General features: G+C 49.5%; 1 protein-coding gene across 2 annotated transcripts in view; it reads left to right on the top strand.

The window, feature by feature from the left end:
• PDIA5 (protein disulfide isomerase family A member 5) overlaps positions 1-23077 on the top strand; it is an 89404-nt gene that overhangs the window by 4897 nt on the left and 61430 nt on the right. For both annotated transcript variants that reach the window (XM_004465791.3, XM_071214740.1), the window contains exons 2-3: positions 16218-16344; positions 19421-19508. In XM_004465791.3, the coding sequence (XP_004465848.1) occupies positions 16218-16344; positions 19421-19508 (215 nt within the window). The remainder of the gene's footprint in view (positions 1-16217; positions 16345-19420; positions 19509-23077) is intronic.

Genomic DNA, 23077 nt, shown 5'->3' with positions numbered 1-23077 from the left:
TATCCATCTTGCAGAGTGGAGAGGCTGGGAAATAATACAGATAGAGCACCCTGTTCAGTGCTTGGAACACGGAGTGCCCAATACATGGGAGCCACAGTAATCACTGCAGATTACTGACTTAGGAGGTAAGGGGGAAGAGGAGGTAGTGGGCTGTGAAGGACCAGAGGGGCGTGTGTGTTAGAGAGAGCGTGAAGGATGCAGGGTGGGGGCGCCCTCGGGCTGCTGGGGTTCTCCCCGTCCAGGTTCCCTGGAGCTGCGCTCTGGACTCCCTCCTGGCTCCTCCCTGCCCGCACCCTGCAGAGCCACCGGGTGGGGGTGCACGAGGCTGAGGTAAACCCGCACTGCGTTCCTCGCCCCTTTCTTGTGAAAGCAGATCCTTTCATGAGCGTGGAGACGCCAAACCGCACCGCGTCCCTGGAGAGCTTCGCCCCAGCCTTGTGGTTTTGCTCTGAGAGGCTCTCATGTCTTACTTGGTGGCTGTGGTAGGTGTTTGAGGCTAAGTGACAGTGCAGCAGACAGGGTGGAAGGACTGCCTGACTTCTTACGTTCCCTGGCCTTTGGATGGCTTATTTTTATGTTTTATTCCAGCCAGCCCCCCTCTTTTTTTTTTTTTTTTCCACACCGACTGTCTTGGGCCCCAGTGGGAGAGGGAAGGAGCAGCAATGCTGACCTGGCCCATCCTGCAGCACGGACAGGAGCCCCTGGCCACCCACTTGGTTGACGGATGAGAATTATAACAAATCTAACACATTTGTAGAGGGCTTTAGAGTTCGCAGAGCATTTGCACATGTTTCACATCACCCTCCCATGCTAACTGGGTGAGGTAAGCTGGTCAAATACCGTTAGCCCCAGAGAGAGGGTGCATAGACCGTGGGTGGGAAGAAGTTCACCATCAGACACGGTGGGGTGGGGGTAGGCGGCAAGGGGGGAGAGAGATTGGCACGCGCAGCGCTGGTTCTCAGTGGCTCTCCTGACTGCTTAAGCAGCCAAGTTGTCAGGTGCTATTTTCTGAAATGGCACCGTCATTTTCCCAGGGTGTCCGTGAAACTTGCTCTTTAGTTTCCTGATGGCCTGGGCACAGGAGGAGGGGCAGCCAGCTAGGCCCACCCTGACCTTACCCCACCCACCTCTCGCATCGCCCTCCCTGAGTAGCTGTCGTTGATTCTCTGCTCTGACCACCTTGTGTGCAGCAGGTTCTCTTCCCCATACCATGTCCTAAACAATTGGCTTTGCAGTCAGGCAGTGGGGGATTGAGTATACTTGGAAGGAGTGTAGGGTTAGAGTAGCCTTTTTGCTTCTTTTCATATCGAGGCCCCAGTTTTAGATGTGTCCTGTGCCCAGGTGGTATGGTAGGGGATCTGTGTCCAGCTCCAGAGAGTGGGCAGCTCATTACAGCCAACTGGGATGCAGGGCTGGGGTAGTCATTCCCCCTGAAGAGTCACACGCTCTCCCCGCCCCTTGGTGAGAAACGATTTCTTTCATTCTTGAGCAGATCCTTTACTCCTTAATATGGGAGATATTGAAGAAGATCCAGGTTGGGGCCCTAAGCGGGGGCTAAACATAAAGGGGACCAAGCAGACTGAGCCCAGACGTGGGACTGGCTGGAAAGCTGGGTCATTGGGCCCAGTAGGGCAGGGTCCTGAGGCGCAAGCAGGTTTGTTCTCTGCAAGGGGTCTCCTCTCACTGGGTCCTCTGCTGAGCATTCCACATGTGCCCTATTTCAAAGGAACAAGGACCAGCAGCAGCCTCCTACACATATCCCAGATGTTCATTCATTCAACAGATACTTCTTCAGAATCTTTTATGAGCCAGACACAGTGCTGTAAAGAGAAAGTGCAAAGCAGTAGGGGAATGGGTAACAAGGGTCCCTAACCCTTGAGCATACTAGAGTGTTGTCTAACTCGGGAGTCCAGGAAAGGCTTCTCTGAGGACCTGTGGACCCTTCCTTAGAATAATGTTTTTAAACGTATAAAAAACATAGAATTACAAAGGGAACCAGTTATACTGAAATACAGTTATCAATATTATAACCACAAATTGGTGATAAAACAGTATCTTTGCTCCTTTTTAAATTAATCAAACAAGAACATCTAGTGACAGGTTTGATAACGTCTGTAATTTTAGGCAGTGATGCACATCAACAGTGTTTCAAGCTATCTGTACCAGTTGTAATGTGAAAATAAAATGTGATATCTCTTGGTGACAGTCACAGATACTGCCAGTAAGACTGGTTTGTTACCCATGTTGATAAATGTAGAAAGCATTTGTATATTTATAAATACATTCATAATAAAGGAAAGGCGAAATTTGAGTTAGAGGTTAGTGAAAATAAAGATGGCATTTTTCCCCCATCCAAGTTGATAAACCCCAGTGTAAAGAAAACTTATCCCAAATTTGGAAATAAAAGATGATTTTGTGACTTTAAAAAAAAATCCAAGCCATTAGAGCTTTTATTTTTTCCTCCCCCTCCCCACTCCACTGTTTTTGGTTGTCTGTGTCCATTTGCTCTGTGATCTTCTGTGTCTGTTTCTTTTCGTCTTCTCGTTTTCTCCTCTAGGCATAGGACTTCTGATGTGGGAGAGAGGTTCCCTGTCACTTGCACCACCTGGGTTCCTGGTTTCTGTTGCATCTCGCATTGACTCTCTGCTGCACCTCTCTCTTGTTGTGTCATCATCTTGTTATGTTGCTTGCTGCACGGGCCTGGCTTGCCAGGTGGGCAGGAGGCCCTGGGGATCGAACCCGGGTCCTCCCATGTGGCAGATGGAAGCCCAGTCACTTGAGCCACATCCACTTCAATTTTGTGACCTTTTAATGTCATGCTAGAGCATTGTCCAACAAGACCACCTAAGGGTTATCTGGTGCTGTAGGGAATATAACTTTGTTAATTATCCGTGAAGACCCACACTCCATAAAGTTAGATAAAATACAATGATTTCTGTCAGGTAGAGAAGATAAACCAGGAAGGTCATTGTGGGACATTAACCTTAATGTTAATTTGGTCTCGAATTTAGCCACTTCATGTCAGGATTCAGCTCTCCCACCATTTGCTGTGTGGCATGGCGTGGCCTGAGCACAGTTGTGTTTGCTTTTCTCTGAAGGGATTTAGGGAATTGTGGACATGCAGATAGCAGAGAAAAAATGAGTAACATCATAGCAGCTCTTTTTGGTTTGTGCATGATTAGTAGCTGGATTGAAAGGGCAAACAGACTTGCAGGCCTCCCAGGTTTCGTCCTGGGTAGAGCTAAGGGAATGGGCAAGAGCTGGAAGGGTAGCCATGGGAACCGCTCCCGTGGCCTGGGTGAAGGGAAGGGTGCGGAGTCTGTGCTCAGAAGATCCTGGTCTGAGTCCTGGCTCTGCTGCTTACATATTGACCTTAGGCCAGTCCCTTCACTTCTCTGAGCCCAGTTTTTGCATCTCCAAAGTGGGGAATGGACTGCCTCCCACACAGACTGTTTATAGCAGTTTTTCAAATGTTTTTCCTACAACTTGCATAAGAGCAATTGTACACTGCAGGTTACAACCAGTCCATATAGACACAAATGTACGAGATAAGAAATGTTTCACTGGCTACTTAGTCTTGCTACCTGTGATGTGCACTGATTTTTCATTTCAAAAAACAATGCTGGTGGCAACCCCCTAAAATAATTTTATGACTCGGCTCTTGGGTTGAGACCTGAAGGGTGAAAGACACTAGTTTAGACTCTAAAGTTTAGAGGATTGAATGAGATGATGTGTGCAGAAGCCCGGATGTACGCCATGGGTCCCGTGTGCTTGGATTCTTATTTGCTTATCCATTAACTGAGCTTTGAGGCAAGCTGGATTTCTGGAATGGGAGTTCACCTGCTCTTCCTGGTTGGATGCTTGCTGCCCGCTGCCTGCTCCACTGTTTTTACTGGCTCTTCCTCGTTAACAGGCCTGGCACATCAGGTTGGCAGTAACCCAAAGCCCTCTTGGCCCTAGAAGAGATTTTCCAAACATTAAAAGCTTCAGGGATTTAAGTCCTGGTTAAAGGCACTGCAATTGCAGTTTCAGGATGAGAAAACCTGTTTTTATAAGCTCTGGGATTAGTTGTCCTGCCCTGGATTGTGCCTTTTGACAGGCACGTTTGTGCTGTGGGGAATAGGGGTGGGGAGGAAGGGGATGGGGAAGAACTGTCCTGGGTAGCCCCAAAGGTACGGTGTGGTTTTTAAAGGAAGCAAAAGTTAAGAAATGGAGCTGGCCTTTTACAGTAAGCAGTAAAATAGAGTGTGGCTCTAGGAATGTCACTTCTTTTTGCTCCAACTAAGGTGTTGGAATCTGCAGATTTGGGTTCGAGTCTCAGCTCTCTTACTTGCTGTGTGACCTTGAGCAAGTTCCTAACGCCTCTTAGCTTCAGTTTCCTTATCTGTAAAATGAATATAATAAAATAACCTACTTTTATACACTTTTGTGAAGAGTGGTGTTTAGCCATAAAAATATGCCCTTTTAAGGGTCATGAATTACCCATATTTAAAATGCTGTTTTTTGGTATATACCACTCTCTCTTTTTTTTAAACATTTATTTTTTATTTATTTCTCTCCCTTCCCTGCCCTGCCCCTCCCCCCAGTTGTCTGCTCTCTTTGTGCATTTGCTGTGTGTTCTTTTGTGCCTGCTTGTATTCTTGTCAGTGGCACCGGGAATCTGTTTCCTTTTGTTGCATCATCTTGCTGCATCAGCTCTCCGTGTGTGCGGTGCTACTCCTGGCAGGCTGCACTTTTTTTCCCGCTGGGCGGCTCTCCTTACGGGGCACACTCCTTGTGTTTGGGGCTCCCCTACGCGGGGGACACCCCTGCATGGCACGGCACTTCTTGCGCACATCAGCTCTGTACATGGGCCAGCTCATCACACGGGTCAGGAGGCCCGGAGTTTGAACCCTGGACCTCCCATACGGTTGGCAGACACCCTATCTGTTGAGCCAAATCTACTTCCCTACCACTCTCATCAAAGTCATTCTACAAGCATTTACTAGGTACTTTGCCAATTCCATATGATAGTTCCTATTAAAAATTATGCAGTATCACTTGGGCTGAGCAGATAGTCCAGCTAGAAGTTAGGAAGGGCACTATTCTAAGTGCCCCTAGTGCTTCCTAGATGGCAGAACGTGTCAGAAGGCCCATGAAAAAGGTGAGGACATTATTTGGCTGTGTTCTGGGCATTTCTCTCTTTTTTTTTTCTAATTTTCTCCCCTAATTTCTTACTTTGAAATATTAATAATTTCTGACTTACAGAAAAGTTTCAAGGAGAGTACTAAGAATTCCCATATGCCCTTTTACCTAGATTCCACAAATAGTAACATTTTATCACATTTGTACTATTATATTCTCTCTCTATATATATATATCTGAAGTTTACAATGTGATGCTCCTTTATTGCTTCAGTATTTCCCAAAATGCATAGACATTCTCTCACATCGTCACAGTACAACGATCAAAGTCAGAATCCGGTCCAGAATCATCAGTTATATTTATTTGTTAAGTCTCTTTAGTCTCCTTTAATCTGGAACAGACACAAGGAAATATCTTTTGGGGACCTTGACATTTTCAAAGAATTACATCAGCAGGCACCTGATGTCGATTTGATGTTAACTTCAGTCCCTTAGTTAAGGTGGGGTATGCCAGGTATCTTCACTGTAAAGTTAGTATTTTCTTATGGGAGATACCTTGAGACTATTAATTATTTCCAAGGTGGTGGCCAAATAATGGTAACTTTTTCCATTAAATATTTAAATAGGACATGCTTATTATGGCAAGTTCAAGAAATAGAGAGAGAGGGGAGAAGTAAAAATTATCCGAGGACAAAGCCTGACTTCAGTGCATTTTTTCCCATTCTTTTTCTAGGGCTAATTCTGTTTGCTTTTAGTTCTCACACCATGTATATTTTGAATTCTATTTTTTCAAAAGTTAACATTAAACATAAGTATTTATGGATACACCGTCTTTAAAAACATTGCTCAAACGGCTCTTATTCTATTGAGTGGCTTGCTCTAATTTGTGTAACCATTCCCCTGCTCTTGGACTTGGAGGATGTTGACAGTTTTTGACTCATGTGAGTAGAACAGTGTGAGTCACATCTTGTGTCAGAACCTCTGGTAATTTCCTCAGGACAGATTCCCAAAATTGGAATTACCAAGTCAAAGAGCATAAATACTGTTAAGATACTTGATAAATTGTGCCAAATAGCTTTCCCAAAAGAATGGTACTCATTTAGTCTTTTTGCCAGCAGTTTACGAGAATTGGGCCCCATATTTTAAGAGATTTACTAATGGTGTTTCTCAGCCTTCTCTTGTTTGTTTTTAATTTGCGGCCCACCAGTTGAGATTTGTGTTGAGATTAATTTCCTGTATTTTGAATTATGAAAGCATAGGTATTTAAAAAAAAAAAAAAGTATAGTGGTACATGTGACTATTTTCAAGCTATAACACCTCCACTCCCAAATATTGGGATAAGCTCTGAGAATCACTGTGCAGAGCTGAGTCTAGGGAAGACAGCTCAGGATGCTGAGGATTTGAGGCTCTGCAAGAACTGGGCTCTTTCACCGAGAGACTCCTAAGGGGATGTGACAGGCGGACAGAAAGGTGGGGAGAAGTTCACCTTTCCAATGACTGGAGGGGATCCAGGATGAAGTGGGTAGGCAAGGGGACAAGGACTACTATATATCAGCACATTTCGTTCCCACAGCCTTCTGAGTCCCACTGCCTTGAACAGCCTCAGGAGATTTTGAGTACTGGGTTCTGGAGGGCTTTACCCAGAGACTACCATGGAGTGTGAGGGCTGTTGAAAGAAGGATTCTTATGTCGGGAAAACCAACTAGCCCAACTCAGATGTTATGTAACTGCCAGGAGGTCCTGGCCGCTTGTCTCATGCAGTGGGTCCCTTACTAGAAAAGGGCTGAGGTTGTAGGGAAACTGGAGAGCTGCTAGCAGATTTTTTCTGTCGTCTGTGAGTAGCTATCACCAGGTGACGAAGATAGGAAAAGATACAGTGAAAACTGGGGTAACTGGGAGGAACAAAGAGTAGATCAACCCCTTGACATCTCTGTCTACTCCCTTATAAACAATTTATCTAAAGTAAAACGAATGATGTTTTAGTTTCCTGGCTACTAAAACAAATACCATGCAATGGGTTGGCTTAAACAATGGGAATTTGTTGGCTTATGGTTTTTGAGGCTAGAAGTCCAAAATCAAGGTGTCATCAAGGTGATGCTTTCTCCCAGAACACTGTGGCCTTCTGGGGCTGGCCGCTGGCAGTCCTTGGCCCTTGCTTTTCTGCACATGGCAGTGTACATGCGGCTTCTCCGGGCTTCTCCCTTCTCTTCTGGGTTTGGTTGACGTCCAGCTTCTGGTGCTCCCTGTCTTTCTCTGAGGCCTTTTTCTATAAGGCCTCCAGTAATAAGATTAGGGCCCATTTGGATTCTTTGGGCCATGCCTTAACTGAAGTAATCTCATCAAAATGTCCTGTTTACAAGGGTTCACACCCACAGGAATGGATTAAGTTTAAGAACATGTTTTTCTGGAATAGAAAGCTGTAAGCCACCAGAGATGGTTTCAGTACCTTAGAAACTTTTCAAATATCCAAACCAGAGCCAGCTAGCCATGGTATTGTTAATATTTCTTATAGTTAAAGCTTTTGTTTCAGCAGATACTCAAGGTCCATTTGTATGTGTGCTTGAAAATCCAGAATGATAGTGCCTTAAAAAGATGATTTATTTAACTCAGATAGAAGCTTGGAACAGGATGTTCCGGGGCCAGTATATTGATCTATGATGCCAGAGACTTGGGTTCTTCTATCCTGTTACTTGTCATCTTTAGCAGGTGATTCCTCCTCATTGTCCCGAGGTGGCTACTTGAATTCCAGCCATCTTGCCCAAATTCCAGCTGGCAGAAAGGAGGAGAGGACTAAGAAGGCTCATGCCAGATGTCTGTTCGGACAGTTCCTCTAAGTTGCCACAGAACACATCCACTTACATTCCAGGGGCTGGGATTTAGTCACACAGCCACATTTGTTACAAGGAAGCCTGAGAGCAGTGGTCTTTATTGTGGGTGACAGTGGGCCCGGGGAAATTTGGCAATTTCTTTACAAAATATTATTACATTGCTGGTAATCATTACCTCATTACGTCTCTAATAATGTTCATGAGAATAGAGTTACCCAACGTCACAATTGGAAAGGACTTTGGAAATCACTTTCAGCCCCTTCATTTTACAAAAGAGGAAACTGACATTTAGAGAAGAAGAGATGACTTGCCCAAGGTCACAGAGCCAGTAAATATCAGAGCCAGGACAAAACTCGGGTTTCTGACTCCAAGTACAGTGTTCTTTCCCCCAAACCGTCCACTCTATCTTCTCAACCATCTCGATTTCTCTGACCTTGGATCCAGACCCTCCTTTGGGTCTCTTTTCCCGGGTCTCTTTTCCTCCATGTTCTTTGGGCAAAATGTGAGTTAAACTAAAATGGGTTTCTTCACAGCTCCCAACATAAGAAGGGTATCTTCTTTTCAGGTGGTGGAGCAAAAAAGGTTGAATCCCGTACCTCCATCCTTTTTCCTAAATGTTCAACTTCTGTCCTCAAAGCCTCCTCTTTAGCAAGTCGCTTTTACATAATTGAGTATCCCTGGCTTGATGATCTGCATTGAATAGTAAGTCCATCAGGACTGGTGGCTCACGGTTATAGAAAAGGTGAGGATGCTGGCTCTGGCCCCAGCAGTGGGGGAGTGTTTATTAAGCTGGGGTGTAAAGCGGCAAGGACTGTTCTCTGCTTCCCAGAATTGTAGGCCTCTCTCTCTCTCTAGTGTGCTGGTGATGGTGGGTAGGTACCACCCTCATTAAGTGCAGTAAGTGAGAAGAGAGGAGTTCGTGTGTGCCATGTGTTAGCGGGCAGGAGAGGGGAGGCGAGGCAGAGCGAGGTCAGAAGGAGTAGACTCATGTACAGAGTCTCTGATTGAGAACAGACCTGGGTTGGTTGCGGCATTTAGAATCTGGGCTCATTTCTTCATGTGTCTGGCCCTAGGCCCTCAGAACCCTGGCAGACCACACCAGGGTGCCCCAGGCTGGCAGGAGGCAGCAGGGGTAGTGTCAACCCCTGCCGAGCCGTCCTTGCCAGGGGCTTCTGGGAGATTTGGGCTCCTCCTCGCCCTGCTCCTTTTCTGCTTGGGTTGTCCCATTGCTTTCAGCAGTCTAGGGAAGCAGACCTGTGGCCAGGTATCAGGAAACCTGCATTCCAGTCCTGGCTCTGCTACTTGGGGTAGCTTACTGTGTGACCTTGGGTAAATAATTTAATCTCTCTGAGCCTCAGTTTCTTCATCTGTAGGATGAGGCTAGTTACCCATATGTTGGGTTGTAATGGGGAGCAAATGAGTTAATGGGTGTTCACCTAGGGAAAGAACATTCTCAATGTGTTGTGTGACCTCTTGGCCCGGGTTGCTGTACAGATGGGTGATTACTCCAGGTTATACAATGCTGAGCCTGTGTACGTGTATGCACCTTCCTGTCTGGACTCGCCGCTTTGCTTGATTGCAGATAGATCCTTAGAGAGGAAGAGCTGGTCCCATTTTACTGTTGTCCTTGCTCTGCTTGTAATTTGCCTGATAATACTAATGAAGATAATTACAATTATTATGTGCGTCTGTGCAAAAATTATGCTAGCTTCCTTACGTCTATCACCACCCCCCTCGCTTATCCTCAGCCAACCCTGCACGGGAGGTGTTCCCAGCACCCTCTACACTTTACAGGTGGGGAAATGACACTCTTGCTTGGGGTCATCTTGCCAAGGGTGGTGGTGCCTGGATTTGACCCCAGGTCATCTGACCCCTAAACCGAAACCTGCAAAGAGAAGAGATGAGGTGGCGTTAGATGGCTGTTTATCTGGCAGCCCTGATGTGGGTGGACTCCAGTCCCCACTGGGCACTGCCGGGCATCTGGAAGGGGAGGAGAGGCCCATCTGCCTCACCCCACTGCACACCTCCCCCAGGTGGGCGTGTCTAGGGGAGGGTGGAGTCACCTTGGGTGGTGCTGGGCTCTGGAGAGGGCCTGTGCTCTGGGGTTGGTGGCCAGGAGCTGGGGCTTTGATGGGGGGGGGGTGCTTTCTGACATAAGCAGGAAGACCCAGCTTTGTGGACCTCTCGTCCTCAGAAAAGGGGGGTGTTGCCCTCTTCAGCAGCGTTCTGAGCTGCTCTAAGAGCCGGTTTTATGGGTTCAGCCTAGACAACGGGGCGCTCAGCCCTGGTGCAAGCACTGCTAAAGCTGGTGAGCAGAAAGAAAGTTGTCATTGAGGTCAGAAGGACTTTGCCCGCTGAACAAAGGGGTTTTGGGTTTTTTTTGTCCCTCCTCTACTTCAGTGGTAGAATTTAAGGAGCCTGCCAAGCCCAGGAACAAATACCATGGCTGGCTGGGAACCTTGGCTGGAAGCTCTTCTAAAATACTGCCCTTTCCCCTGAGGGCTTGACGGAGGAGCAGATAGTTTGTGCATCCTTAACGTGGTGGTGGTGATCGCTATGCTCAGGGTTTGTGGGTTGTGACTTAGGAAGGCCTCCGGAAGGCTCTTGGCCAGGCGCTCCCAGGCTCACTGGAGCAGCACCTTACGGAAAGGAGTGGAGCACACCTGAGAAGGTTGAAACAGACCAAGGTGGGGAGGAAGGGGAACGTTCAGTGGCTGGAGGAAAGTCCCTTGGGGCTTAAGGGGAGGAAAGGGGGTCCCCCTTGGCTGTCCCCGTGGCTGGTCGCTAAGGTGACCCAAGGGGCCTCTCATCCTTCCCCTTCTCGGGGATGCTGAGCCTAGTAGCCTGGCTCTTTGGACACCATCTCTCCTGATCCCCAGGACCTGGCTAACCCGGTATTCCCCACTCTCTCCTCCAGATCTTCACATCCTGCTTCTCTAAGGCACATCCTGCTTCTCTGCTGCGCATGAACCTCTGCACACCGGAACTCCTTCTCCTGACCCTGTGGCCACTCCTTTTCTCCCTCCCTGCTCCTCAGGCCTGCGCCTGGCTTTCCCCACCCCCCTCGACTGTCCTCTGGCAGCCTGCTTCCAGCCTCCACTGCGCCACTGAAATGCTCTCAGATGTCCCCGGGGGCTTGGCCACAGCCTCTGGTACTTGCCCAGCCTATTGATCACCTGCTTTTCTTTCCAAGCTTCTGTCCCTGCTCTGTGTTGACTCAGCACTCCCCGCTCCGTTCCGACCTTCCTTGGGGTCCTCCCGCCTTCTCTCGGGTGTTCCCAGCAGAAGCGCTGTGCCCAGCCCTGTCCTTCCTCTGAACCCCTGCCCCGGGAGACTTCGTTTAGCCTCCTGGCTTCGTTCTCCGACCTGGAGGATGCCTTCATTTGGAAGCCTTACCGTCCACATGTCCAAACCCTGAGCTTATTGTCACAGTCCTCAAAAATGAGAGGAAGGCCTCCGCTGCTTCTCAGTTCCTCCATTTTTGGACTGTTGTTCTGGTCTCCCAACCCAGGCATGTTGGGTTTTTCTCTCTTTCTTTTTTGAGTAGCCATTGGGTTCTGCTGTTTTTTCCCGCAGAGGCTCTTGGATTGACCCATTGCTCTCCACTCGTCAGCCACCCAGCTGGTGCCTCCACCTCCAGCCTCGCTGGCTGCTGCCCAATCTAGGGTCGTGGCCTGATTAGCCTCTAAAATACCACCTTCCTCTTTTCACTCCCCTGCTAACTGGTCCACAATGACTCCCACTCGCTTCCAGGGACCCCCTGGTCTGGCCCCTTCATACTTCTCCCATGTTCCACCCAGACCCTCCCTGCAATGCGGGGCCATCTGGCCTCCGTACTCCCAGGCTCCCAGGAGCTGCCACGGACGCACCTCGTAACATAGGGGGTGACTTCTGCAAAGGTCACGAGTGTGGTAACACGTCACCTTTGTTATGTTGGACAAATATTTACTGACGCTTCCCACGGCCCAGGCACTGTGCTCGAGACTCTGCCCTCAGAGCTCTTGGTGGGGGCTGGGGACAGAGGGGAGGAGACAGGCCTTCCATAAAGGGCTCTGAGCCCGCTGGCTTTGCCGAGACCCTGGTTGAAGCCCCAGCCTCAGGCTGGCCGATGATTTTCAGAGTCCGTCTGAGTGTATTTCTGGTTGAGTGTAAGATCTTAACTGTGTGGTTCCAGTTGGGTCAGAGGCTTTGGTGGCTGGCCGGAAAGTGGTTTTGTTTAATCTAAGGGTGGACCTTGGCTAGTTGACCTGAGGGATTGACTGGCTTTGATTGGAGGGAACCTGTGGTTACGCCACGAGACTCGGGCTCCTGTGGTTTCTCCACAGAGACACTCTCTGCTGCTGTGGTTGAGCTGCAGGTTGCACTGCCAGGGAGGTGGGCACTGGGCTAGCTAGCGCTCCCTCCCTGCCTTCCCTTTCCTTCTCCCCAGTTCCAGGAGTCTCAGGAGAGGCTGGGCTCCAGGTCAGAGTCCTGAGGCCCTGGGCAGGGGCAGTTGTTTTTCTTGACTGTTTAGATTATCTGGGGATTAAAAACAGTGCAGCCTGCCAATGTTTTTCAAACATTCCTTCCCCCCCACCCCCAATCATGTGCATTGAGCTATGGCCCTTACAATCCGAAGTCCATTTATTTCCCGGAAGCTGTGGAATAGCATGTAATAAAAAGCCAAACGAAGTTTTTGTTGCAATCCCAAGGTGGGCTGCCTAAGGGCCTCGGGCCTCTCAGCATTGGGCACAGCTCTGGCTGGCAGCCCTCTGGCAGGGTGGAGTGAAGGAGAAATAATTCCGACTCCTCCTCCGAGATTGGTTTTACCCTGGGGAGAAGGAACCTTTGTGTTCCAACATGGCAGGTTATATTTAGAAACACTAGAATATGGTATGAGTCTGTCTTCTACTCTGATGAGATGGAAATAAAACTCTTCTTCACATTGTGTGTTATGGTAACTGGTACAGTGGAGTGCTTTACGGTTTCTAAAGCATCGGTAAGTTGTCCTGCTTCATCCTCTCAGCAGTCCCGTGAGGGAGGTATTATCCTCTCCTTACCAGATGTGAGGCACCAGGCCTCCGAAAGGTGAGTCACCGGAGCCTGGGCATCTTAGCTGTTGAGCGGCAGAGCTCAGACTCAACTTGCAACCTCTGGCTACAAAGAGGCAGAGGACTGAGAGGGCATGGAGCCGAGTTAGAGAGAATGGGGTTTGAATCCTGGCCCCGCTGCTGTAACTTTGGGCAGGTCAATTAGTTTCTCTGGCAGAAAGTAAACCTCCTCTCCATATGATCAAGTGTATCAGATCATCCACAGTTGCCTCTCTTTATTGGCCTTATTCCTCTGTACCCTCAGTCCTCGCTCTACTCTGAGCTGGTTGTTTTGTGAACTGCTGACTGCTTGTTATTCTGGAACTTTCCCTTACCATCAACATGGTAATCCTGGCCGTTCTCCCCTTCTGGATCCTTTTTCTCCTGGGTTCCGTGTCTTTGTTATTTTTAATTTGCTTCCTTATTTTGATAGTGCATGAGTTCCAGTAGCTTCCTGAGAAAGGGTGCGTTGATGGTAAATTTTGCACGTCTGAAATCTTTATTTCATCTGAGTAAATTTTTTCCCACAATTGATGGGTAGTTTGGCTGGTTCTGAAGTTCCAGTGGGAAATCATGTTCCTTGAGAGCTGTAAAGACAAAACTTTGTGGTCTTCTGGTGTTGCTGATTAGAAGTCTGATGCCAGTTCTGACTCCTCATCCTTTGGATGTGGTGTTTTTCCCTTTTGAAACTTCAAAGATCTCTTTGTCACAGTGTTCTGAAAGTTTTCAGTGATGCATGTTAGTGAGGGTCTTTTTAAATTCATGATGCTGGGCCCTTTCAACTTGAAAACTTACATCCTTCAGTTCTGGTACATTCTCTTGAATTATTTCTTTAAAATTTCTTTTCCTCTCTTCTTTTCCAAGAATTCCTTTAATTTGGCTTTTGCATTTAATGAATCCCTTCTCTTAATTTTCTTATCCTTTTCTTTTTTTCTTTTCCAACATCATTTCTTTTTCTTTAAGATTTATCCCCCCGCCCCCCGCCCACTGTTTTTGCTGTCCATTAGCTGTGTGATCTTCTGTATCTATTTCTCTTTTTGTCTTCTCATCTCCTCTGGGATTCAGAGGGATTTGATCTTTTCTTTTTAAAGATTTATTTTTTATTTATTTCTCTCCCCTTTCCCCTTCCCCAGTTGTCTGCTCTCTGTGTCCCATTCGCTGTGTGTTCTTCTGTGACTGCTTCTATCCTTATCAGCGGCACTGGGAATCCATGTTTCTTTTTGTTGTTGTTTTTGCATCATCTTGCTGTGTCAGCTTTCCGTGTGTGTGGAGCCATTCTTGGGCAGGCTGCACTTTCTTTTGCGCTGGGCGGCTCTCCTTATGGGGTGCACTCCTTGCATGTGGGGCTCCCCTACACGGGGGACACCCCTGTGTAGCCCGGCATTCTTTGCACGTCAGCACTGCGCATGGGCCAGCTCCAACGGGTCGAGGAAGCCCGGGATTTGAACCGCGGACCTCCCATGTGGTAGGCAGATGCCCTATCCGTTGGGCCGAGTCCGCTTCCCGGGATTTGATCTTGGGGACTTCTCATGTGGAGAGAGGTTCCCTGTCAGTTGCACCACCTCAGTTCCTGGTCTCTGCTGCACTTCACTTTGACTCTCCGCTTGGTCTCTCTTTTTTGTTGTGTCATCATCTTGCTGCGTGACTCACTTGTGCTGGCATTGGCTCACCACACGGTCACTCATGTGGGCACTTGGCTCACCATGTGGGCACTTGCATGGGCACTCAGCTCACCACGCAGGCACTGGCTCACCATGCAGGCATGCTTTTTCTGCTGCTTTTTCACCAGGAGGCCCCAGGGATCAAACCTGGGTCCTCCCATATGGTAGGTGGAGGGAGGCCTTATAATTGAGCCACATCTGCTTCCCCTAACATCATTTCTAATCCTATTAAATTTTTAAAATTTCTGTGATCATTTTACTTTCCAAGAGTTTATGCTGATTCTCTTTGTTTCATTCTTAGAATATCCTATTCTTATTTTGTGGAGGCACAGTTTTATTTCTGTGAGAATAATAATTACAGTTTTTGTCATTGTCTTCTGTTCTCTTTATTTTCTCTTTCCATTGGTTTGTTCTGGTCGCTGTCTTTAGTGTTGAGTGCTTCCCTTAGAGCTCTGGTGAGCCTTGGTTATCTGTCTGTGTTGAAGAGCAAGGCACTAGCATGGGGGCTGGAATCTGTGTGTGGGGAGGGGGTGGAGGGTGCTTCCTTACTGGGAGGTTTTTGAGGGGAACTCAGCTGCCGTTGGAGGGTCTCACAATCACATTGTCTTTATGTTGCTTTTCTTGTGTTTTTCAGTTTCCCAGGAAACAATTCTCTAATCCCTTGCCTGGGGGGGTAAGACTGACAGGCAGCATCTGGGAAAGGGAGGGGGATGCTAAGCGTGGGGTGGGGCAGGGCTTGGGGAGATGGGTGACCTCAGTGGTCACTTGGTGGATTGTCCCTTAATCCCTTTGTTTCCTGTAAGGGCCACACTCCCACCCTCTGCCTCGTGTCTCCCAGCAGAGCTTTTCTTACTCAGTCTCTCCAGGGAGGGACCCTCTTGGTGGCTGCATTCGCCCAGCTGCCCGGGCCGAGGGAGGGAATCTGTTGTGTGACTTTCAACCACCCTCTGCCTTCAGCTGTGCCCCTCGTCCTGCAGAATTCCCAAGGTTTTCCAGGTTCTCTGGTGAGAACTGGCTCGCTTCTTGTCAGCTTGGCCCCTGAGATCACTTACCCGAGTGGGGGAAGTTGAAAACCCCTCAACATCTGTTCCCATCCTAAACATTAAGAGGTGATCTTATTTCTCTGTGGTTTTTGTGCCCTGGTGCTTCTGCATGAGGGAGCTTATTCACAGGCATGGGGTAAGGCGCAGAATAAATATAGTCCTTCAACTCCCACGGAGCTCTCAATGCAATAGGTGACACATCCAGCCATTCAGTTGAATGCATACCCAGTCCACACAGCATTTAAAAGTGCACGGAAAAGGAAAAAAGGAAAAAAAGAGTGCATGGGGAGAAGGGGCAGGTTGGAGACGAGGAGCGGGCTGGAACGTGCCCTGGAGGAGGAATGGGATGGGGAGGTCGGTGTAGGGTCACAAAAAACGTTGGTTTGCCTTTGTCCCCGCGAAGTAAAATGTGCTCTGGTCAGCACATCCGTGGGCATCGGTTCTCGCTGGGCCTGGGGAGCTGGGACTCATCGCTCGGCCTCTTAATCTCCAGGTGGTCCTGCCGACGTGGCTGTCCTCTGTGAAGGTGTCCCCGCCCCTCGAGAGAATCTCTGACCATAAGGACTTGAAAAAACTTCTCAGGACTCGAAATAATGTGCTGGTGCTTTATTCCAAATCTGGTGAGTGCCCCTGGCTGGGGCGGGTCATCGGGGGTCAGTGGATCCGGGAGGGACGGGGCAGGGGCAGAGATGGGAGGCAGGAGACCCACAATGAGAAACCACTCAGGAGGGTCCGAGGGGCTTCAGGCTTGTCAGCTGTCCTCGGAACTCGGGCAGAGGCACCTGGGGGCATTAGTTCTGCTGCTTTTGAGCCCTTGGGAGGTCGGTTCAGTTCCTTTCCATCAGTATTTCTTGGGAGAAGCCCCCGGAGCCCCAGCCCAGGCAAGGAAGAGGTTGTGTGTGAAGGACAGCCACAGACCCACTGGGGGACTCCGAGGACGGATGGCCTGGCTCCCTTGGAGGGTGGGCCTTGCACCTCCCTTCTCCTTCCCCGTAGCGCCTGGCGCACAGCCAAGTGGTGCAGGTTTCGCCAGCACTGCTGATGAATTCCTTGGCCAGCCTGTCGCTAGCAGAACTGGCCCCAGGCTTGAGGGCCACCCCCAGGCAGGCAGCCCTGGCCCCATCTGTCCTGCTCTGGGGTCAGAACCCAAGACTGAATTTGGAGTAGGCTCCGAGCTGAGGGCTGGCAGTTTCGTTGAGGGTCAAAGCAGCAGCCTGCCTCTCTTCTGACCTTGAGGCTGACGAGGGAATGGTGGTTGGAGGGTGGTTTGCTCAGCTTTTGGCAGTGATTTTGGGGAAGGGTAAACGTCTGATTCATTTGGTGTTATTCCAGCCGTTAAGTGTTTTTTGCTGCTCCTAAGGATGCCAAGTTTCCTGTGCCCCTGGAGAAGCAGCAGCCAGTGGCTGGACTAGTTCTGGGCATGGCTCTCCTGGCAGCTCATCCTTGACACTCATTGGCACTTGGACTGATGGATTTTTTAGATGTGTGTGTCCTCCCACCCCCCACACCAAAGCCTGAATCCTCTAAGCATCCCTGGCACGTTGCTTCTTTGCCGCTCCTTCCCCTTTTGAGGGTTTGGCACACACTCACTGAGTTTGTTTTTGGGAGCCCAGCAGGTGACTAGCCTCTCTGTGCTGTCGGGAATGGAAGGGAAACTAAGGCAAGGGAGAAGCAGAGTTCCTTCTGAGGCCCAGGGTATAGGGCACCAAGTAAATGTGGCTTGACCCCTTGGATCCTTCTGGAGCTGGGTGGTTGTCAGTGAAGGAGCCTTTTAAGTCCTTCTTGGGGTAGGTGCTGTTATGTATATAAGATCCTTTTATGATGTGGCCTCATTTGCTCAGTTGCTAATATGTAGTGCAGATTGTCAGATAACATCCAGTTTACAAATGAGGAAATCAAAGCTAGGAGAGAATAACCAACTCATTTGAGGTCTATCAGCCAATGGATGGTAGAGCTGGCCCCCTGTGCTGTTTCGGTCTCTTGCTTCTGCTGCTGGAGAGGTAGGGGCAGGGGTGATAGGAAGAAATATATTAATTCTGCAGCGACAGAAGGGCTTTGATATGGGACGGAGGTCAGGAAGTCATTATGGTAAGTTGGAGAGTGAAAAGGCTGGGACTCTTGGTCGGGGCTTGCAGGTAGGGGCAGCTCTGAGCGGGCGGCAGGGTCTGCAGGCCTCTTGTGCTCTCTTCTCCCCTCGCCAACCACTGTCTCGTTTCCTGGAGACAGGGAAGCTGCCAGTACCTCCCCTGTCTTGCTCCTTCCTGCTGTGGATATCTGGGCCCCTGGCAGGTGATTATTTCCCCTTCCTGCCTCCTGGCCCGTGTCTGCCGCTTGGGACTCGTGGCCGTTGGTGGGCGTTGGCAGGGCAGGAGCTGGATTTTCTTCCCTCCCTCCCATCCTTCCAAGCAGTGCCTTCCTTCCTGTGGCCTGAAGGGCTGGAATGGGGTACCTCCTAGTGCTCTACTTTGCTTTCGCCTCTCCCCTGCGTCGGCTCTGGTGCCTCCATTGGTCCTCCACTCCTGTTGCCCCGGCGGAGGTTGCCCAGAAGTGCCTCCTTCCGCAGCTCCCTGCACGTCTCCTGAGCCATGTGTGTTGCTCGCTTCCCTGAAAGGCTTGGCATGCTTCGTATACACAAACAGCTATCCACTATCTGCACCGAAAGAGGAGTCAGTGGCAAATAACTCAAAAATCATTTCTGTTTGGCTTTGGCATGGATCGTGTGGTTTTTTTGGCAGGGAAGGCAGCAGCTCCTTCTTTCCAACAATGTCTGGCTGGCAGGCCTTTCAAGTGCGCTCACAGGTACCACAGTGGGGGAAGGTGAGCCAGGAGCCTGCTGGGCTTGGGTATCAAGCACTGGCCACAGCTGTTCCACGAGTGGGCCGTGGCAGGCTGCCCATATGTCAGTCTCGGCCACAGGAGGCTCTCTCTCCAAAGACCTGGCCTCCTGTGCCAGTACCAGGATGCTGTGCCCGGACCCCTGGGCCAATGAAAAGCCCATCCTTTCTTGTTCACTCCGTCCTGCCCCAGCGCATCGCCCACCTTCCTGGAGCTGACTCCCAGAGGTGCCGCCAGGTCTGCTCTTCCCCCCGTGGCTTCCGGGAAAGTGGGCTATGAACTATGGACTGGGTACGCTCATCACTGGTCCTTCACGCATGGCATCACGTATAACAAGGCTGTCCTCAGCTCCTAGGTCAGCGTCTGATGCACGAGGAGAATAAGGATCTCGTCCCTGCCCTTGTCGGCTCCCAGGAGGGGAGCCGGCACAGACGGGCATGGAATTGGCAAAATTGTCTCCTAGTTTAGTTACAGACTGGTAGTCGTTCGGGTATAGAATTTTCAAAATTTGTTCCAGGAGGATAATGAGTCAGAGATTCTCCTGGCAGGTGAAGATCCGGCTGAGAGATTCTTGGAAGAGGAAGGCTTGAGGTGCGGCTGACAGGGGCTGCGACCGGGCCGTTCTGTGTCTGTGTGGCAGGGAGCCTAGGGATGGTGGGTGGGCTCGGGGCTGTGGAGCCTGGGCTCTGCTCACAGGCACAGACCCCAGTGCTGCGGCTTTCAGGGGTTTTAATGGAACCCCAGACTTCTCCATGCCCCCTCCCCGTTGGTCCCCACACTTCCTTGCACCTGAGGGAAGATGGCAGGGGTGGCCCTGCGTACCCTCGGGCACGTACATGTAATTTCTTCTTTTTTTTCCAGAGGCAGCAGCTGAAAATCATCTCAGGTTATTGTCCTCGGTGGCCCAGGCGGTGAAAGGACAAGGCACCATCTGCTGGGTGGACTGTGGGTATGTCCTGGGCGCGGGGGCCACGGTGGCCGGGGGGCAGGGGACGGTTTGGTGGTCTGGGAGGTGGGAAAGGGAACTGTCCCTGGTGATACCCTGGGGGAGAGAGGATGTGAAGGAGGCATCGCTTCAGAAAGATCCCCCGACAGAATGGCGAGGTCTCCTCTGGAACGGGGAAAGGGAGAGACTCTGACTCCTCCCCCCTCTCTCTCCAGCCCGCCTTCCTTCCATAGGGCTTGCACACTCCACTGACATGTGCCCTCCCAGGGGAGGGGGTGGCAGAGATGTCCCTCCTTGTTTTATCGAGGGGGGCTTGAGGCCCAGAGAGGCGGGTGGTTCCTCAGGGTCACCGGTGGGCTGAGGGAAGGTTGGAGCAGGAGCCCCCAGCCCAAACCATCACCACCAGATGTCTCTGCTGCCCCCGGGTGGTGGGATTGGCCGATGGACCTGACCTGTGGCCTTGATGTTGGAAGCGTCCGTCCCGCACAGATGGTTTAGCCTCCTCCATGGCCTTCCAGGTCCCTCCTTCGACCTGTGCCCCGCCACCCCCACCTGTCCTCACACCGTGGACTCCTGCTCCTGCTGACCTCCTTCCTCCCAGAGATTGCCTTGTTGGTGTTACGGAAGCAGAATAACGCCCAGCCTGTAGGAGGGAATCCATCGTGAGGAGGGCCACTTCTTAGGGTGGGGAGGAGGGTGTGATGGCTGGAGCCACGCCCCCCACAGAGACATGTTCAAGTCCTAAGCTTGGTCCTGTGGATGCGAACCCGTTAGTAAACAGGATCTTCGAGGGTGGCTTCAAGGTGAGATCAAACATGGTGGGCCTTAATCCAATATGACTGGAGTCCTTAGAAGCAGAGGAGATTGGACACAGTAGCAGAAGGAGACAGAAGGAGACAAATGGTTGAGTGGTGGGGGCCGAGATTGAGTTTTGGATTGTCTGCAAGCCACTGCCAAGATGCCGCAGGCTTGGGAGAAAGCACGATCCTTGATTGGACTGCTGGATTCCAAAACTGTGTAAGCCAGCCAGTCTGTGGTACTTGTTATAGCAGGCCTGGCAAACCTAAGACAGAGGCTGTTGATGGAATTCCCTCGATTTCTTGAGTTTGGGAGTTTGAATCCAGAGCATACTTAACTTCCCTCTCCTTTCAGTTGTTAGGAATAATTGCAACAACTCTCCGTATGCAGTGCTTTGCTGCTGGGATCTGTACAGGGAGGATATATATACAAACGCACACACACCTCTTCTCAAGTAATTGGCTCCCAGTTTGGCCTAAACACAGGCAAGACAGATAGTGAGTGAACATAGGAAGAAAAGGTAGCTGAGACAAGATTTATTCTTTAAACATGTATGAAGCACCTACTATATGCAAGGCACTGTGCTGCCCTTGGCCAATACCAGCCCTTGCATGTCCTTCTGACTAGGAATGTCTTACACCGGGGACCATAGGCTTCTTAGAGTGGAGGTCAGGAGGTATTTCCAGAGTCACTATGCCCCCATCTCACCCAGACTTGGGGTTTATTGGGAACGCGGGTTTGGAAGGAGCCGGGGAAAGGGGGGTGCAGTATTGTACTCTTCCTCTGTCAGTGTGGGAAAGAGATGGGCGCTGCTTGGGAAAGCAGTACTTCCTGTTCCATAAAATTCCTTTTAGTGTTCAGTGTGGCAGTTCTTGCCTGAGTAGCAAGTCCTGTTGTTACCCTGTGTGCTATGGGGACATGCATGTGTTTGTGTGTGTTCACTCTTACAGATTTCATTCAAACACTAACTTAAAGGAAAGGACTGCTAACGAGGTGGCCGATATGATCTGAGCTATTAATACTAGTTTATAGTTTGTTTAAAAGCATCCTCGTCTTCCATGTATTTTTGTCTCCCATTTATACCAGGCTGTAACTGGCAAAGTGACAAAGGCTTTTAGAGGGGACAGACTCCTGAGGTGAATCAAGATCCGCCAAGTTAATGGAGCCTTATTGTAGGAAGTTCTTGTGAGGCTTATTGGTGGGTAGAAGTGGACAGAGAGCTTTATTTAGCTGCTCCATCCACCTGGTCCATTCAGCAGACATTCACTGACTTTTACTATGTGCCTTGAGGTTCCAAAGATGAATACCCGTGTCCTCAGGAGCTCTGTGCAAGCTGGGGCAGACATGCAGCCCCATGACTACAGTGCCTGGTGGAAAGTGCTGCACACACAGGCTCTGTGCACAGAGGGGGAGACAGCTAATTCTGCCTGGAGAGGTGAGAAGAGTTTCACAGAGGAGGTGAGGTTCAAATTTGGGGAAAAGACTTCAGAGTACCTCTTTTTCAAAGTGCACTTGGCTTTCCCTGTGCATGCTCTGTAAGGCGCGGGTCCCCCCTGCACTTCTAGGTCAGCTGGAGCCGTGGGCTGAAGACCAAAGTCCCTGCCTACCCTTGGCTGGCAGTGGAGGTCTGTCCTGCTCTGGTCCTTGGATATGCTGGAGAACATCCAGAGCAGGATGGCTGAATTAAATGGGGTCAGGGTTAGTGTGTATGGAAATGGGAATGCAGGACTAAAGCTTGGAGAAATGATAGCTGGAGTCAATAGAAGCACCAGTGGAATAAATCCTGTGAATTACAATGTGCTCAGATCTAGGGTGTGTACCTTAGAGCTTTACTTAGAAACGGTAAGCTTAAGACAAAAGGATAAGCTGTTCCATATAGTCACGACTCAGTGTACTGAATGTGTTCCTCTAAGAGGTAGGATAAGCTGAAATGATAATGGGTTTTGTTGGAAGCAGGAATATCTAGGTCTGGGTTTCAAATTAGAGGCATAGTGTGCCAAAAGAATTGAAAGGACAGAACTCAGACAGATATTTCTATACCGGTGTTTATCACAGCATTATTCACAAAAGCCAAAAGGTAGAAGCAACCCAGATGTCCATCGGCAGATGAATGGATAAACAAAATGTGGTATACGCATACAATGGAGTATCGCTCAGCCATAAAAAGGAATGAAGTTCTGAAACATGCAACTACATGGATGAACCTTGTAGGCATCACGTTGAGTGAAATAAGGCAGACACAAAGGACGGATGATGTATGATTCCACTTAAATGAAATAGCTAGAATATGTCAACTCAAAGTGACAGAAAGTAGAGTACAGGTTACCAGGGGCGGGGGCGGGGAGGAATGGGGAGTTAATGCGTAACTTGTGAGGAGGCCCTAAAGGTGTGGGGTTCCTGTTTGGGGTGATAGAAAAGTTCTGGTAATGGCTGGTGGCGGGGGCAGCACAACACTGTGAATGTGATAAATCCCACATGCTTGGTGCTTGGAAGTAGTTGAGGTGGGAAAGTTTATGTTGTATATATGCTCCCAGAATTTGAGGGGGAAAAAAAGAGCAACTAAAAAGACAGTGAATGATAAATGCAGGACATGGTCCTGGACTGGATCTAATAATAGAAGAGAAAAGGCGTAAAAGGATATTATTGGGACATAGGAAAAATTGGAATATAGATGTATGTTTTATATCAATGCTAAGTTTCTTGAACTTGATAACTACTTAAGGTGGTTACTTAAGTGAATATCCTCATTCTTAGGAAAAGTACATGGAAGTATT

Source organism: Dasypus novemcinctus, chromosome 4 (assembly GCF_030445035.2).
Source record: "Dasypus novemcinctus isolate mDasNov1 chromosome 4, mDasNov1.1.hap2, whole genome shotgun sequence".
NCBI lineage: Eukaryota > Metazoa > Chordata > Mammalia > Cingulata > Dasypodidae > Dasypus > Dasypus novemcinctus.
This window is presented reverse-complemented; position numbering and strand designations above follow the sequence as displayed.